The sequence below is a fragment of the Tubulanus polymorphus genome, chromosome 2 (genome assembly GCF_964204645.1).
Source record: "Tubulanus polymorphus chromosome 2, tnTubPoly1.2, whole genome shotgun sequence".
NCBI classification, from domain to species: Eukaryota; Metazoa; Nemertea; class Palaeonemertea; order Tubulaniformes; family Tubulanidae; genus Tubulanus; species Tubulanus polymorphus.
Window position 1 is genome coordinate 24,676,564 of NC_134026.1, and position 16,511 is coordinate 24,693,074.

Here is a 16,511-nt window from a genome sequence, read left to right on the forward strand (position 1 = left end):
CAAATTAATTGGTTTCTCATTATGCGTGCTCGATAGTATTTTTCGATGAATAATTGCAATGCGTCTGAATAATTTGATTCCAGCTCATCCGTAATTAGTAATTCCACAATGAGCAGCGTCATGTATATTTGAATAACCAATTCATAAAAATCCTGAGGTCTAAACCCCTAAAGCTTGCCATAAAATATCACCTATAACGCTACATTGATCAACATCGGGATCTCATAAATCATTACATGTACTGTTGTTATCAACCATTATCAGAAAATATGTCTCATTAACGTAAGAGCATAAACCCATTTTACTATAGCAGGATATGAGGACATTTCTATTCCATTAACGTCATTGATCAGGAATTGCCATTTCGTATTTAATTATAGAAAAGTATTGATAAGGCTTTGTCAGTATAATCAGGTGGGCATGATCAACGATTTACCAGTAATATGACATCAAAATACAAATAATAACAAATAGAATATTCTTCAAAACGTTCAGAATAATTCAAGCACTCATAAAAGCCCTCTCTAAATACAGCTGCCAATCATTGTCTAGGGTCTAACAAGTATGAAAACACATGTATTTGTTCCCTTTTCAAAATAATGCCATAATATCAGCCAATAGCTTAATCATAATAGAGCATAACATAGGGGCCGTATTCAAAGGTCAATAACTAATTTGACTAATACTATAGGTTCTTTTTGAACGAAAAGCTTTTGAGCAACCAGACAAAAAGTTACTGTGTAATGAACCAGTTCTGGTTGTCCTATGTACACTAGAATATTTTCAGGCTGTTTCAGAACAGTTACAGCTCGACAATGCAACAGACTTAATCAAGCTTAAAAATATATTTCAATATATGCATGTTGTTCAAGTACTTAAATGCATTCCAATTGATCAGAGCCATTTGTCATGTGAAAAACAGACTGGTTAAAGCTAGGGGCCTACTCAACAATAGAACTCCATCAGAACACACAAAATGGCCCATAAGTAAAATTGGCCTCAACCACCGGGTTACCATGCCAAAGTTTTTATCAGAACTACCATACAATCTGAAACTTAAAAACATACTAATATCTACTCAAATATACACCTAGGGCCTACCTCTTCATCAGTGATATTGTCAAATTCTTTACACGCTTTTTTCACAGCCAGCAGTAAACTACTTCTATCATCTTCTTTCACGACTTTATACACATTTATCAGTTCTTCATCAGTCAATGCCTTGAATTTGTCAAGTGAAAAATCGGATGGAAAATAATGCATGAACGGCAACAACTGATGACGCTCCATGAATGACAAATAAGCCGAATTTTTCCTGATGTGTAAACGTGGTGGTCGACTGGTTTGATGGCGAATTACTACCGGTTTTGATGATGAAATATTTGAATCTTCCTCACGAAAAACATCATCCGAATCACCAGCATCCTCGGTCATTTCAACAATACTACTATCTGCCATCATCATATCTCAACACTGGACAAATAATTCACAATTCTCTAGGTTAGCTGTCCTCATTCCAGTTCAACAGCTACTAAAAACACATACAAGAACCAGTCATAAGTTTAATGTCTAATGGCTGAAATAGCTGTCAAATCAAAATAATCGATCTTTTAAAAATTGAAAAAATATTACCTATACTTTAAGATTAGCTTATCAGAAACAGGTAAGGGGGCCTAAACCCTGCTGATATGTAATCTGATAATAGAAATGTAATAATATCTCAGTTGGGGAATACTTCTTGCTAATCGCAAAGTTTCAATGTCAACAATATCAGTTGCACGCATTTAAAAAGCTTTTTTAAAAGGGACTTTTTAAGAGATTCATTTATTTGGAGGATCCTACTTTCACTGAGAACACTCATCGAAGTGTATATACAGCTGGTGGCATGATTGACACAGGCATACGTAGAAAGGAATGATTGAAAACTGCAGTCCCTTTTGTGGTGCCGAAGTATACAGTACCGTACGTACGGAACAAATACATTATTCATACAATGTATCATAATGTAGGCCTGCTAGATATCTGTGAGCATTCACTGAGATATCATGATTGCTCACAGGCTAGATATAATGGTAAGCCATGAGGCCTATACACTTTAGTCTTGGAGTAATAAGACTGAATAGGGTTTATGAGTTTTAGTAGCGCGGGTAACCCGTGGACCATCAGAGGCCGACCATCAGACTATACGTAAGTCATCTCACAAGCTCACCACCACAGTTGTGATGGTTCCCACTAATGGTTCCCACTAAATTGATGATGATGATTTAGCCACTTGGCCCTTCTGACTGTGAAACCAAAAAAGCAATAGGCCCTGAACTGGACATGGAAAGCCCAAGCCGGGATTTTAAAAACTTTTTACTCCAGCAGCTTTGGTAGTGCAGCCTAATAAAGAAACATTGTATTGGGATGGTCTTTAGTGGGTCAGACTCTCCCTGAATATTTATGATTTTTGGATAGGCTTAAACGATACAAATGGAGGGAAAAGTGTGCGATATATTACTATTCTAATCAGTGATGAAGCTAAGTAAAAAAGATGTTTGTGTCGACGACGCATCCATGGCCATCCAACATGAAAATGCGACAAATCGCTCCTTTTTAACCGATGTTACGTTACCTATTGCTTTTTGAGACATATTCAGCCGTACTCGTGAAACCTGTTTTATTCAACCACACCAGTTAAATGCACTAAGTTCAATTACAACGACCGTTAAAGCCATACGTGTTAACAAAAACCGACTCCAACACACACACCAACCCTACAGCTGATCGGCCATAGTTGCCGTATCTTCCATTGGTGGCAGCACCTCCCGGTCGATGTCCTGGCATCTGAATTTGACCAGATAAACCCATTGTACCACGGAATAGTTCTATGATAAAACCAATGAATGAATAAATGTACTAACTTTTATTCTGAATATTTATTTCATATCTAAACCTCATCCGCACAAAGCTGGTACAATACAAATTTCACATAAAATATATTCAAAAATTATCATTCTAATGGAATTTAATAAAAAGTACTGGACCCAGATCCACCTTTATTCCCAGTTAAAATCAGTTCATTTTCAATGAGTTAACTCTATACATAGTAAAATCTTAACCCTGAAATGTGAAACTGAGTCCAGACCAAAAGACTAGATACACATGGTCAAGATCGAGAGAAGGCAATACATCAACAACAAACCATAAGTGATCAAATATCAGAGATTTCTGTTAAAACGGAAACAACAAATATATTATATGTATGTACCTTTACTTGTACAATTTACCTATATTGAAGCAATAAATAAGTTAATAGATACTATATATACATATTTACCGGGTATATGTATGTGCTGGCAGCATGGTGGGCAAAACAAATCAGCTTTCAAATCTATAAAAGCCCCAAATCTTCTAGCATGATTTGATACTATATTAACACCGCATCAGCTGATTAGTCCAATCTAAGTGGACCTATTTCCAGTCTTACATCAACGGTATTTAGAAAAAAAATGTGAATCTTATCTTAATAGCTTCAATTCGTTATAAACAATAATGTCATAAGTCAACAAAGTTTAAGTTAGATTTATCAACAGTATGCCAGGCTTTGATTATCATAATAAGAAAATTTCTTATAATAGGAGGGACAATGCTCAACAGAGAATATTTGTTCATAGCTCCTAACACACTGTATTCTATCTATTTTACTGAATCTAGCCTTAGTTATCTGCATGAAATTAGTAAAAAGATATTAAGTATACTTAATTTTATAAACTTTACTTAACCATGAGAATCAACTCAAGAATTATGTAATCATATTTGTAAGCCCTCAATAAATTCCTCAATGGAAATAGCTCACATAAATAGGAATGATTCTTATTCTGTTAATCATATTGGTAAATTCATTGAAACGTTAAATGCAAAGTATTGAATTTCACATAGGTCTACCTATCTTTAATTTATTAATTTATCATGGAATGTATGGGTCAGACAAAAATCTATATACGAAAAGTCAGTAAATGGAAAAAGATTGAAAAACTTAATGACAAACCATTAGCTCCAGAACAATGTGCAAATTGGGAAGACGATACATTTAAAACATCAAATTACAACTGACTATTCAAAAGATTGTGATATAGAGATCTTTTTTGCAAAGAATGATGAAAATTACTTCTGTACTACTGGTAAATGCCTTTTATGGTTCAAAGTGGAATGAATTTGAACATACCGGTACATATATTCAGATGCATTTAATATAGGTGCTCTGGAACCAGGCAAACATTGGGCCGACCAAAGATAGATTTCTAAGCTGGGGCCCTCCCACCGAAAAATTTGTGAATGGATTGTATACTAAATCTGGTTTGTAAAAAGCCAGCGAGACTGGCAGGAGGTTGTTGCAAAAAATATCTTGGTTGGCAAAATTTTTGCCCTGACCAAGTCATGATATTTCCGGATCCCCTTTATTCATGTAAAATTTAAATATGCGCATGACATAAATTCAGGCCTTCCTTTTTCTCAGCTGTACTATGCTTCGATAACTTCTCACACATCATCAAATATTCCTTTTGGTGGTTTGCGATTTTGTCCATTGCCTAAATTCCTAGACTGATAACGCCCACTTCCATCTCGGCTGTTCAGTGTCATATCGAATAAACTATCATCTTCATCATTGAAATCAACAGGTTCAGAGTTAAGTAGACTTATACGATCGTTAGCCTCGAAACGTGAAAGGTGTTTTGGACTGGTAAACGTATGCCTCGGAGAGTTATGATTTACTGCAATGAGAAAATGATACAAATAGTATAACAAAATTACAATATACATGTTTTCTTTTTCAACTCAACCTATCTATACGAAAAAGACAGCAGGACACTATTCTCTACCAGAAAGTAGTAAAATGCAACGTACATGTGTTATATGAAGGCGTACCTCTCTTCATCTGTTTAGTGGCATCAGAATCACTTTCTTGATCATCGCGACAATCACCTCCAAATCTTTCATGCCACTGTTGACGTCGTGTTTCTCTATCTTCCTTCCTTTCCTGGCGCCTTTTCTCTAGAAATATACAATATCAAGGTAACAGAACCGTAGAATTAAAGTTTTTAGCGGAGAGACTGATATGAACTATAAATTGTTTGTCTATATTTTCACCAAACTATAGACACTATATTGGCAAGTGTTACACATTTGGCTACAGTGTTAAGGAATTGAAAAGTGATATGATAGAAATTGTTAAGTCTGACAAAAAAATGATTGATACCTCTATTGATAAATTCTCGACCTTCGTCAATGAGATCTTGAGTCATATCATCGTCACCGACAAATTGTTGAAATCCAAGAAAGTGCAGGACTCGACTGCCCAGATAGAAATACGTTGCCAAACATAACAGCAAAATAGCGATTGGAAAATATATGTTGAAGCCATTAGCAATGAAAGGGATGACATCCATGTGTCCCATGATCTGTAAGAGATTACATAAGACTAGATCAATACAGAAATAGAACTACCTAGAAGGGTAACTATAAATCGAAGGTTTAGAGATTGGAAATTTGGCATTAGCAGTTTTGAATTGTTACCCTCGTATAAGCTGTTTCTACAAGATCTTGAGATTTAGTGATGTGGCTATCTAGATGTATAAGTCCGAGGAAATTCAAACACATCGGCGGTGTAAGACGACAAAGCAACCTTAAGGAAAAGAAAATTTTTCAAAAGAATTCTTTATATCTCACCCCAGTTTACTCGAAACTCAACACCAGGATCCCTCAAAAAGCCCAACTTACATGCCACTAAATATAAGACTGTTTTCATCAGTCTGATGACGAGAAACCAACTGGAAATAATTCAGTACACGTATTTTGAAGATGGTAAAATATGCACAAATACTGATGTATGCCACTGTCAGACAGCAAGTTACCTAAAATACAGATTCATTCATTATCAGCTTCGGTTTTATGGAAAAAGACTTGTATTTAAGAACCATTCTTACTTCAACTGTGAAATAGTCGTAGTTTCTTTTGGCCAGGTAAACAAAGTTAGCAAAAATAGACAGGACTGGCTTCGGACAGAAGAATGTACACTCAGACCAAACAACCATAATAGAGACAATTATGAGAAATCCCGACAAAAGCTTCATCACCCACGGTTCAATTCGACATCGCCAATACCATTCTGAAATAAATCCATTCTCAATATTAAAGTATCTATAACGATTAAGCACTAAACAATGATGTAATATAATCAACATACCAATGGTCGGATTGTAGCAGTACCGGTAGAATATTCCTTCATTTCCAGGATTCCGTTTAAACTTTCTATCAGCATTATTTTCATTAGCCACAACGTCTTGTAATCTAAACGCTTGTTCCATCAACATCTCCCACTGGCATTGAGTTCTATGATGATCGCGTATAGCGCGAATCACACGTTTGTGTAGCCTGACCAATGATTTCACAGTTGGCGTTTCAGTTGGGTTATTTCTCTCCTCAGGATCTGACAATCGCTTCAATGCGTATTGTTGAACTGATTCTGGGCACTGTAACGAACACAAAATACAGTGTAAAATGGACATAAAAACAATGGTTTATTCAGACTACATAGTTTCACTGGTCGTGTTCAGACCAATTAGAGGTATGTGTTTAAAAGATTAAGAGAAATATCTCCAAAAAAAACGATCCCAGTTAAAAATAAAAAGACTTAAGCTTTAATAATAATTGTACTGAAATGGTTGAGACCATTTCTTAAATTGGAGAAACTAGATATACGTATATTCTATTTAGACCTACCTTGCTCAGGATGGTCTCAACATGGGGTCTAAGTGGATTTCCACTACGTATTGATACTACAGCTCTTTTCACTTCCTATCAATAAAATACAAATCTATGAACTCCTAATTACTGTAAAATTAGCAATATCATACATAAGGCCTAAAGTATTCAATATGTACATACATCCAAAACATCTTCTAAATTTTCTTCGGCTTCGGATTTCTCGGTGCTCAATTTGGATACTTTGAATTGAGTTTTCTCTAATCGCTTTCCTTTTTTTGAGTTCTCCCAACACATTCGTGGAACCTCCACTAATGCATATCCGAGTAGTAAAACAAGGAGACACAGACCCCAAGTGTTACTGGCTGTGATACCAATAACCTTCAATTTTGGTCTACAATAGTGAAACAAATTGAAAAACATTAGATTACCTTCACGCAAACGGCATAAGATCTATCAGACAAATAGCTAGAAATAGACCTACCCATCTAAATTCAAATCAGGTCTAGCAGCAACATAAATCAAGCAGATTCCGAATATAATCAAATAAGTTCCGTAGTATATAGCATTTTCAATTAAAGAAGATTTCAGCTTTCCAGCAACAGTAAAATCTCCAGCACTTGCATATGACTGCATCATAGGCAAAACAATCCTAAAATGTAGAGAAATTTTATTTAGAGAAGAGGCATGCATATGATTTTACCAACTGTCAGGGCCTCAAACTCACCAAGTCAATAACTGTGATGTCCAGTAGACTATTCTCCATAATACTGGCAATATATGAGGCTCTACATAACTCCACGGTTTCTTACATGGCATTGGAATCGTTGTAGACATTCCGGTGTTCTGTGAAACATTCTGGTGATTTGGAGTAAATGTTGAATTTGATGGGTGAGATTTTAAATCAGATGAAGAATTCAAAGAAGGGGCCAATGTTGTTGTAATAGTGACAGGCATTTGGTGTTCCTTAACACACTGATGATAATACGTCTAAAATAAAGAAAATATAGAAAAATTACAAACATTATTTTCAATAATCTCTCTCGCAAATAGATTAGACTTACTGATGAGACATCGAGGGGCAGTATGAATATTATCATGAATGAGAAATACCACGCTATGAATGTGGCTAAAGTAACGATGACATGTTGTTTTCGCCAGTTTCCATATCGATTCAGCAGAAATGCAGCCAAGCTACCGACAAGTAGTATTTCTACCACTAATGGAGCAACACTCATTCTCTCGCTGCAAAAACCCAATAGCTCTGAAAAGATTGAACACAAAGTTTTGTTTTGGTACTTAGCACAGCTGGTAATGATTTGCGATTCAGTCTCTACGTTTTACGAATAATTTGCACCATCAAACAATATTAGACTCATAAATTCGATAGATATTCTAGTTATCATAATCAAACGAAGGAATTACACGTAATTTACCTTTTGCAAATACTATTTTACATCAAATTCATTTTTATACGTCATGTTCGATGTTTGGGTAACACTATTTCTCGTACTGCGGCTTGGACTCACGAGTGTTTGCATGCCAACCGGGTTGTTTTCCAACTTAGAATAATTTAATGGGACAGTAGGTCTATGAAATCAACTTGAAATTAGCCTTTAATGTTTAAAGATGTGGAAAGTCTCTAAAAGAAACGTTGAAATCGTACAGAATTTAGTAAGTTTTGATTCGATTTGTAGACGTAGTCTTTCTGTCTGGCTAATTAGCGCCATTGGCCGACTGTATCCGCCGCATACACCGTCAACACGCAGTTAAAGAACTTTTTAAAAATCTATTTTCAGTTTTATTTCCTGACTGTTGTAATATCATGGGGATTCGTACTGTTCGCTGCGTATTACATCAACAAAGATCATCTTGATTATTTAGTGAAAAGTAAATATGGACTTGCATAAATTGAACTGAAAGTTGTCGTGAAAAGTATTTTTCGAAGAAATTTTGTGGACGTATCTGGAATCGAGATTATGGAAGTTATCGATGAAAACACTGCTTTACTGAGTAATTTTGAAGTGCATCAGTTATTAAGTGAGATACAACAAAAATTGAAGGGAGAAAAAAAACCCAATAAAAGTCTACAGAATTTAGCGACAATTTCCTATGAAACGATTAAATATTTAGAAAAGTCGCCTTGTAAAGACCAGGACATCGAATCGCTCGAGCAGTTTATGAAAGCGATTGGACCGTATAATCTTACAAAAGCTGAAAAACTACAGTTGTTTAACCACCGTCCATCGACCGCCGTGGAAATACAGCTTCTAATCGAAGAGAGCGAAGAGCGTCTTTCCGAAAACCAAATCGAAGAACTTTTAGAAATTACCGCTTCAAATACTGGTGAGGAGGAGCAAATGACTGACACTGTATATGAAAATGAAGATGATAATCCTGACAACGAAATGTTAGAATAGTCAATTTGGGAACACTGAATACTTGTGCTCTTTTGAATACTTGAAAAATGGAGGATGATATTTTCTCTGCTCCAGAAAATAACTGGATATTGTATTATGTTTTACTCATGCCATGCACGATTCCTGTCTTAATCGTCGCCATGTTAATAATGTGGATGGGCAAAGAGTTGTTCATAAACAATTGAGATTACAAAATTTTCTCAACTTAATTGTAGAATTTGATTATATTTAGATAACTAGCCTGCCTGATATCCTTTGTTTCCTTAGACTAGTGCGGGTTGACAAAATCGAGATAATATAATGTGAAAATTGTTTATTTATAGAACATTGAGAAATGTCTCCAAGTCATTATATATGAGGAATCATGCATGACTTTGCTTTTTTATTAATAGTGTATTTCTTAAGAATACATGCAAAATAGATATTATTAAATGATTTAGCCTAAATGAAAAAAATCTTTGTTAGAAATAAAGGCAAAATATTTTCTAATAAATCATATGACTTGTGGTACTGATCTAGTTCATTAGAGGATTTGACTCAAGTGGAAGAAGTGCAGGTACTCTTGTGTGTGCTGCATATGTGAATGGCAGCCTTCATTAAAACATATGGACTGGGAGGTCTACGTGGTGAATTACCAAGTTATCATTGGTGACCAACGATTCTTTGGTTAGTGTCAGTGATTTATTTCCCAAAAGTGCAGACGGTGAAAGGCTTTGGAAATAAAATTCAATTCGCATGATCTTCTGGAATAAGCTTGTTGGGTTTTTTTTGAAACTGTGTCTTCTGATTGTGCATAAATGTCAAAGAAACTGAATTGAACCCCAATCTTTTTCTTCGGAACCGGGAAATTTTGACAGCCCGAGATGTGCATGCAGATAAGATCTAACATCGTATGGTGCTGCCACCTGTAAAGGGGCAACGGGAAATAGTTGTGCATAGTTACGCTCTCTTAGCATTGCAATTATTTCATAAATTTCCTACACATTCCATTTGATAAGGATTTTCAAGCGCAGCTTTACGGAGATGGAAATGGTTCGTATCGTGGTGGTGTTGCTCAAACTTTTTAAACGTGGTTTATTACCATTTTTACGGCTAAATTTCTAATTAAAAGTACAGTGTATGATTGCAAAGCAAGGAATGTGAAAAAATTACAACGAAATTTTATTGAATTTTTGACGTTTAAAATTTGTAGGAAATTTTAGGAAGCAACTTAAACGATACTCGGTTCTCTATTTTCAGATTTAATAAAGAGGACATTTATCATTTCACCAGTTCATGTGTCAAGACTACTTTAACAAGAAACACAAAGAGTAATGGAAAATAATTGTTAAAACCGTCAGTCATCAATTTCATATACTCTCTCTCGGAAATAGCTTTAAGCTCACCTTTTTGGTGGTGTCTCATTACGAAAAATGAATCCAATCCTGGTGCAAGAAACAGTTCCCTTACCTTCATCGATGGATATCAATCAACAATTGCCACCTCTACAGCAACAGATGCCACAATGGTCACGTGTTGGTGCTCTCGACAAAGCAAGGTACCCGAAACCATTCCTCAAAGACCGCCTTCAGCCATTACCTCCAACAAATGATAACAGCAGTGTTAAAACGCGTGAAAACTCAGCTGATTCCAGTGAAAGATCCATAGAAATCAAAAAAGATCTGAATGCGTCGTCATCAAGGGTACAGCATTTAGAAAGAAGTATCCTATTCCTGAAGCAACAACATTGTGACATATTATCTAGTCTTCACCAAGAAATAGACACTTTAAAAAAAGAGAATAAAGGTTGGTGAAATAAACACCGATTTCTCAATCAAAACCTATGACAGTGTCTCGATTCTCATGATGACAATTTCCTCATTCTTTTTAGAATTACAGTTCCAGTTGGTGATGGTTCAAAAGTTATCCCCACCAGCATCTGCTAAGCAATCATCTCGACATAACAGCGCTAAAGGAAATGCTAAGGAACAGAAACGTAATTTTCAGATTATCTTTTGAATGAAATTTGTGTAAAAACACATGATGTTCTTGCTGCTTTCATAATTACTTTATGATAATAGTCTCCTAATGCTTTTCATTAAAACCAATTTTATTTCACCTAGGATCTAGTGCTGTTAGAAGACTACCTCCTGTAGAGAAAATTTCATCTGGTATGTTGGTCCTATCATGAATTGTCTTCCAAATTAAAACCAAACCATGAAATGATCAAATGCTTTGTCAACATGAAAGATTAAGTGTATTTTGATAATTTCGCAGCAGGTAGCAGTAAAAAGAATGTAGAAGTCCGTGCAGTGTATTTAGATGATGAGATCAAGCAATTGAAATTTCAACTGAAAGAGGCTCAAAATAAGAATGCCTACCTCAAACAATTACTAGACGAACAAAATAAGAATATAATGTGAGTATAGACCTACTGAAACAATTAACACTTCATAAAGCTTCTACAATCTGTGCTAATAAATATTTCCTGTTATTTTGAAGTTGTATATGCGTTGTGTTTTTAGCAAGGAATCGATTGAAAGAAAGGCGATTGATGGGCCTGTTGGTGAATTCGGAGGGGCAGGTGCTGCATCTGCACCGGATGTCAGTCATATTGACTTAGAAGGAGAAGGTACGGAACACATGGATATCACGACTAATCCAATAACTATTAACAGCATGCACACTGGTTCGCGAAAACCAACTACTGCAGAATACGAAGCCATGATTCGATATTTGCATGGATTGAATCAAAGACAGAATAATGAGGTAAATCAACAATTCAGATCAATCTATTAATCACCTCTGAATAAGAAAGGATGGCTTGTAATTTACTACCAGTGTATTGTTCTATATTACAGTTAATGCAGTTAAAAACAGATTTAAAAGATGTTATATATTCACAAAAGTGGACACCAGATGCTTACCTTCTGGCTAAAGCTTACATAGCTGAAGATGAAGACATAGAATTGGCAGAGAAGAATCATCTACCAAAGGTTCCAATGAAACATGCTACTCGCAAATTGTAAGTTGGGTATATCTGAAATAAAATGATGGTTAATTTCTTCTATCTATATTTCGTCTTTCTTCCTTTCTTCACTCTGTCTCGTGTATATCTTGTATTGAGGTATTTTTTTAATTGAACCTTTTATTTACGGAAGCCATAAGGAGCTTCAAGTTGTTGCGTGCCAACTCAACAAGTGGCCATAATTATGTCGACATATTGCATCGAGGTGACGTAAATATGTTGACATATCTATTGCATCAAGTTGACATAAATAAGTTGACATATCATGTTTTGATGACATATTTCGTTTTGTTGACCATTTTCCCCATGAAAAACTGAAATGTTGAAATGTAAGATGAAGATGTCAGAAATATGAGGAATGAGTTTCAAGTTGTCATTTTCAACTTGTCGTGAGGAAAATGGTTGAAAAAACCAAATATACTGTCAAAAAATCACGATATGTCGACATGACGCAATATATCGCGATATGTCTACAAAAATATGGAAAATTGTTGAGTTGGAACAGGACAAGTGAAGGCCCCTTATCACTTCCATATATTCATTAGTGTCTGGTGAACAGAAAATTTTCCTAAAGATACATTACTTTTATAGTACTTTGATCTTTTTTAATTCAACTGATATGGATTGATAATATTTGATTGCTCTATTTTCTAGGCCCAATGTAGCTTACGCTCAACGTGATAACGCATCCCTCCCAGCTCTGAAACAGACATTGGGTAACAAGGCTGCAGAAAGGAGAAAACGCACTCAAATTCTACAGAAAGCAAGATTAAAGAAAGAAATCCTGTAGCTTTGTATGATGTCATGTCCATGGTTTGGTGATAACTCATATTTCACTGTCATTCCAACTACCAATTTTTGAGTGACTTATACCCATTCTATGAATGTTTCATTCCTGATCTTTATGTATAGAGGAAAATTGTTGTCATAGGTCACACATTTACACCCCATTCCATATTGAATGTATTTGTAAAGCTTGAGGATGCATTCCACGGTTTTTGTGCATCAAGGCAAGTTGTTAGACGGGCTTCAAGCATAATTTATTGTAAACTGGTTTTATCATAAATGGACCTAGTTGGCCTGTATTGTATGATACTTGTTGTTAGGGTGCTATGTTTGACTTGTTGATGTGGATTGTTAATTTAATCCGTCCATTAGATGATGCGAAAATTGTTCATGGAATCAATTTTCACAATTCATAAACTCTACTTCACTTAACCTCTTCAATATATCATAATGCATGCATCTCATGAGAACTTTATCCTCGATAAGAGCATTGGTGCAATATCTGTGTTCGGATCATCAGTTTTGATAATCGAGCAATTAGTTATTAGACAATTAATGTAAAATTGTTACCCAGACTATTTGCTAAGATAGAAAAATACAATATGATTTTATGATATGAAACACTACCAGCTACAGGCTATTGTTACATAGTGATTATTTATTATTGTAGTCTTGAATACAATGAATGTAATTATCAAACAGTGAAGTGTTTTTATTTGGAAGAATTATTTAATCATGCTGCTGTTGTATTTTGTTTAAATGGGAAATTCTATGTACTATTTATTTTTAGTAAATGTAAATCAAGTACAATATTGTACATATAATGTAATCAAAACTTCTTTCCTTAGTAACTTCTCTAGGTGTATCAACAGGAAGGAGTGGTTGAAATACATGCATAGTCTCTTTTATTGCTCATATTTATGTCCTGGAGACATTCCTTATTCACCAAACACCAACTATGTCACAAGTCATCTTCAGCAGATTCCAGTTTATCCACTTTCTGATACGATTCCACGATGATTATGATACGTTACAATAACATTATATAAGACTATACCATTTATTTACATCAAATATACAAATATTACAGAAGTGGGATTTGAATATAATTAACTCTCTAGTTCAATGGAGACTGTTAATGATTTACAGTAGTTTTAAGCAATAATTTCAATAGGAGTTGAATCCAATGTCCTAACACTGCTACTGAGTGTTAACCGTAGGAGTGGCTGATAATTTACACAACCTAGCAAGTAAACCAGACATCTGCAGCAAAGTTTGTACACCTTCCGATATTCTCATGTGTGTGTAACCAATTTCCTAGAAATATTCGGAAACCAAGTAAATTTACACCCAGATAATTCAGAACAAAGTGTGAAAGCCTTTCATTATCACCGGTCAGCTCCTACCTTAATGAACTCTAGCTTTAGGAATTCAGGCATGTTATACGTTTTACACACTCGAAATACAATAGTGATGATATCTTCAGCAGAATAACCGAGTTTCCACAGATGCGACATGATTTTATAAGCTTCATCTATTTCTCCTTCGACACAATGCTGTAACATATTCTTGATCAACATCGGATGTGGTTCATCGCAAACCTTAAAATCAAGAATGAAATAAGTATCATTTACATATATAGTAGTGGGTACAGACACTTGGAGAGGTTTTTCAGATCATCATTTAATACAAAAACGAACCTTAAAAACATTCTCACTATTGACATGTCCGAAACCTTTGTAAGTAGATTGTAGGTTGTTAAGCGCCTGGAAATATATAGAGGATGTTTCTTCAACATCACGCTTTAGACAATTTTATAAGAGTTTAGTGAGCGGTCGCTCTACCTGTCTCATGTCCCCTTGAGATGTAAATATGATTGCTTCCATTCCATCATCTGCGAAACTAACATTTTCTCCCCGACAAACTTCTAGCAGCCGCGCTAACAGTTGAGCATCAGTTAATTTACTGTAACGTAAAACAGCACATCGAGACTGGATAGGTTCTAAAAAAATAAATATCTTGGTTATGTACTACTGGAAAAGCGTAATAAGAAAAGATATTACATATCATCTTTGAAATATACAATTACCTATGATTTTGTCAGAAGCATTACAAGCCAGAGCAAACCTCGTAGTTTTTGAATAAATTTCCATAGTTCGACGAAGAGCTTGTTGAGCGCCATCTGTCATACTTTAAAATGATAAAACAATAGATTCATCTACTACTTGAATATGTTAGATAAAACTGAAAAATTATACACAGAAACTTAGAACTAACCTATCGGCTTCATCTAAAATAATAATCTTGTGTCGTCCTTTCGGTAGTGTTACTTTTGATTGGGCAAACATCTTAATTTTGTTTCTTACTACATCTATACCTCTAAAAAAAGGAAATTATGCTGCAATAAGTAGTGGAAGTTTAGGGTTAAAATCTGTAGATCAACAATTACATACCTGTCATTTGAGGCATTAAGTTCTAAAACTGCATCTTTGTATGAAGCACCAAGTAATGCTCTGGCTAAGCAAAGAATGCTTGTTGTTTTACCAGTACCAGGTGGTCCCTAAGAGTCAGAGTAACCAGGTGGTGAAGCATCAACTAATCAAGTTTGCAAAGAAATTATCCATTTATGAAATACCTACAGCAATGATTATATTTGGGACGTTCCCTTCTCTTGCAAACACTTCCAGTCTGCTAACAGTCTCTTCATTGCCAACAATATTTTTCAATTCTGTCGGTCTGTATTTTTCAACCCTGCATGAGAGGGACAAAACGTATCATGATAAATATCAAAGTAGCCTGCTATATCGGCTGATACAGCTCTGCTGTGTTTCGTTAACTTTATAATACTTTTTTCATCTCTAACGCCAGTTGCGGAACGGCCACAGGCACAGTTGATCTAATAATAGTCTTAATGGTATCAAATCCTTCAGAACGTAACTTAGTACCACCACGTTTCAGCTTGATCTGATAAAAACTAGTAGCAATTTGAAGTAAAAGTTGATCGACAGAGAAGTGTTTAATCATGCAATAGGCGATCATTATAAAAACCAAAGGGGCTCGTATTTGACTAACTTCATTTCATTTCTTATTTGATGTTTGGGGGTGAACTGTAGCTTAGATCATCCAGTATCCCTGGTACTATATATATATATATAAAAAGAATATTCTTTTTATATATATAGTACCAGGGATACAGGATTATCTAAGCTACAGTTCATCCCAAAACATCAAATACGAGTCCCTGTGATAAAAACAAAACAAAGGAAAAATCATAATGTGTATTTTAGGATTCGTAAATATTGGGATTCGAACCCAGCATGCCTGATATCACTCTCACCAAGGCAATTCGTATCTACTTTTCTTCTTTCCATCGACCGTATCTCTTTTGTCAGCTGATTTAGATGATTCACCCTGATCTGTAGGTGTAACTTCCATACTTTCAACATCCATCGTAGACGGAAAAACCTTTCGAATTGAGATTTAGTGTTTTTTTAACGCGAAAGAACTATACTTCCCGGACAGCCAAGCTAGGGGTTAGATGCAATAACGCTGGG

General features: G+C 35.2%; 5 protein-coding genes across 13 annotated transcripts in view; 2 read left to right on the forward strand and 3 right to left on the reverse strand.

Annotated features, from left to right (window-relative positions):
• LOC141899854 (microtubule-associated serine/threonine-protein kinase 2-like) overlaps positions 1 to 2,756 on the reverse strand; it is a 41,906-nt gene extending 39,150 nt beyond the window's left edge. For 6 of the 7 annotated variants that reach the window (XM_074786432.1, XM_074786426.1, XM_074786427.1 and 3 more), the window contains exons 1-2: positions 2,615 to 2,756; positions 1,102 to 1,531 (exon numbers count right to left, since the gene is read on the reverse strand). In XM_074786432.1, coding sequence (XP_074642533.1) covers positions 1,102 to 1,464 — 363 coding nt within the window. In that variant the 5' untranslated portion in view covers positions 1,465 to 1,531; positions 2,615 to 2,756. The remainder of the gene's footprint in view (positions 1 to 1,101; positions 1,532 to 2,614) is intronic. The other variant, XM_074786424.1, reaches the window with a different exon arrangement.
• A 187-nt stretch (positions 2,757 to 2,943) lies between these two features.
• LOC141899704 (G-protein coupled receptor-associated protein LMBRD2-like) lies at positions 2,944 to 8,244 on the reverse strand. Of its 3 annotated transcripts, XM_074786146.1 has the most exons (13): positions 8,181 to 8,244; positions 7,809 to 8,008; positions 7,472 to 7,734; positions 7,229 to 7,396; positions 6,928 to 7,138; positions 6,763 to 6,837; positions 6,227 to 6,512; positions 5,967 to 6,148; positions 5,761 to 5,894; positions 5,557 to 5,665; positions 5,240 to 5,441; positions 4,888 to 5,034; positions 2,944 to 4,754 (listed from the first exon to the last, which is right to left on the reverse strand). In XM_074786146.1, exons 2-13 carry the CDS (start codon positions 7,980 to 7,982, stop codon positions 4,522 to 4,524), a joined length of 2,184 nt encoding a protein of 727 aa, XP_074642247.1. In that variant the 5' UTR covers positions 7,983 to 8,008; positions 8,181 to 8,244; the 3' UTR covers positions 2,944 to 4,521. The 3 variants fall into 3 exon arrangements, with proteins under 3 accessions (XP_074642247.1, XP_074642246.1, XP_074642245.1); XM_074786145.1 differs by having other exon boundaries at positions 4,909 to 5,034; positions 5,967 to 6,512; XM_074786144.1 differs by having other exon boundaries at positions 5,967 to 6,512.
• Positions 8,245 to 8,262: 18 nt separating this feature from the next.
• On the forward strand, positions 8,263 to 9,631 carry LOC141899705 (DNA-directed RNA polymerase III subunit RPC9-like). Its single transcript, XM_074786147.1, has 2 exons — positions 8,263 to 8,418; positions 8,544 to 9,631. Exon 2 carries the CDS (start codon positions 8,724 to 8,726, stop codon positions 9,162 to 9,164), a length of 441 nt encoding a protein of 146 aa, XP_074642248.1. The 5' UTR covers positions 8,263 to 8,418; positions 8,544 to 8,723; the 3' UTR covers positions 9,165 to 9,631.
• A 446-nt stretch (positions 9,632 to 10,077) lies between these two features.
• Positions 10,078 to 13,717, forward strand: LOC141899667 (coiled-coil domain-containing protein 74A-like). The gene is made up of 8 exons (XM_074786096.1): positions 10,078 to 10,196; positions 10,404 to 10,949; positions 11,035 to 11,139; positions 11,267 to 11,314; positions 11,421 to 11,562; positions 11,669 to 11,912; positions 12,005 to 12,168; positions 12,826 to 13,717. Exons 2-8 carry the CDS (start codon positions 10,577 to 10,579, stop codon positions 12,959 to 12,961), a joined length of 1,212 nt encoding a protein of 403 aa, XP_074642197.1. The 5' UTR covers positions 10,078 to 10,196; positions 10,404 to 10,576; the 3' UTR covers positions 12,962 to 13,717.
• Positions 13,718 to 14,078: 361 nt separating this feature from the next.
• LOC141899701 (replication factor C subunit 2-like) lies at positions 14,079 to 16,478 on the reverse strand. Its single transcript, XM_074786139.1, has 9 exons — positions 16,295 to 16,478; positions 15,597 to 15,708; positions 15,411 to 15,517; positions 15,235 to 15,336; positions 15,047 to 15,147; positions 14,802 to 14,959; positions 14,658 to 14,723; positions 14,364 to 14,558; positions 14,079 to 14,274 (listed from the first exon to the last, which is right to left on the reverse strand). The coding sequence occupies exons 1-9, from the start codon at positions 16,405 to 16,407 to the stop codon at positions 14,158 to 14,160; spliced, it is 1,071 nt and encodes a 356-aa protein (XP_074642240.1). The 5' UTR covers positions 16,408 to 16,478; the 3' UTR covers positions 14,079 to 14,157.
• Between the last annotated feature and the right edge of the window lie 33 nt (positions 16,479 to 16,511).

Excerpts from the sequence above, each read along its gene's own strand:
- LOC141899704 (XM_074786144.1), bottom strand. The coding sequence starts at position 7,982 with ATGAGTGTTGCTCCATTAGTGGTAGAAATACTACTTGTCGGTAGCTTG. Across the intron at positions 7,397-7,471 it reads ACATCACAGTTATTGACTTG|GATTGTTTTGCCTATGATGC; the intron begins GTGAGTTTGAGG and ends TCTACATTTTAG. Across the intron at positions 6,838-6,927 it reads ATTTAGAAGATGTTTTGGAT|GAAGTGAAAAGAGCTGTAGT; the intron begins GTATGTACATAT and ends TTTTATTGATAG.
- LOC141899705 (XM_074786147.1), top strand. The coding sequence starts at position 8,724 with ATGGAAGTTATCGATGAAAACACTGCTTTACTGAGTAATTTTGAAGTG.
- LOC141899667 (XM_074786096.1), top strand. The coding sequence starts at position 10,577 with ATGAATCCAATCCTGGTGCAAGAAACAGTTCCCTTACCTTCATCGATG. Across the intron at positions 11,315-11,420 it reads TGTAGAGAAAATTTCATCTG|CAGGTAGCAGTAAAAAGAAT; the intron begins GTATGTTGGTCC and ends ATAATTTCGCAG. Across the intron at positions 11,913-12,004 it reads ATCAAAGACAGAATAATGAG|TTAATGCAGTTAAAAACAGA; the intron begins GTAAATCAACAA and ends TCTATATTACAG.
- LOC141899701 (XM_074786139.1), bottom strand. The coding sequence starts at position 16,407 with ATGGATGTTGAAAGTATGGAAGTTACACCTACAGATCAGGGTGAATCA. Across the intron at positions 15,709-16,294 it reads AGTAGATACGAATTGCCTTG|GGTTGAAAAATACAGACCGA; the intron begins GTGAGAGTGATA and ends CCTCTCATGCAG. Across the intron at positions 15,148-15,234 it reads ATTTTAGATGAAGCCGATAG|TATGACAGATGGCGCTCAAC; the intron begins GTTAGTTCTAAG and ends ATCATTTTAAAG.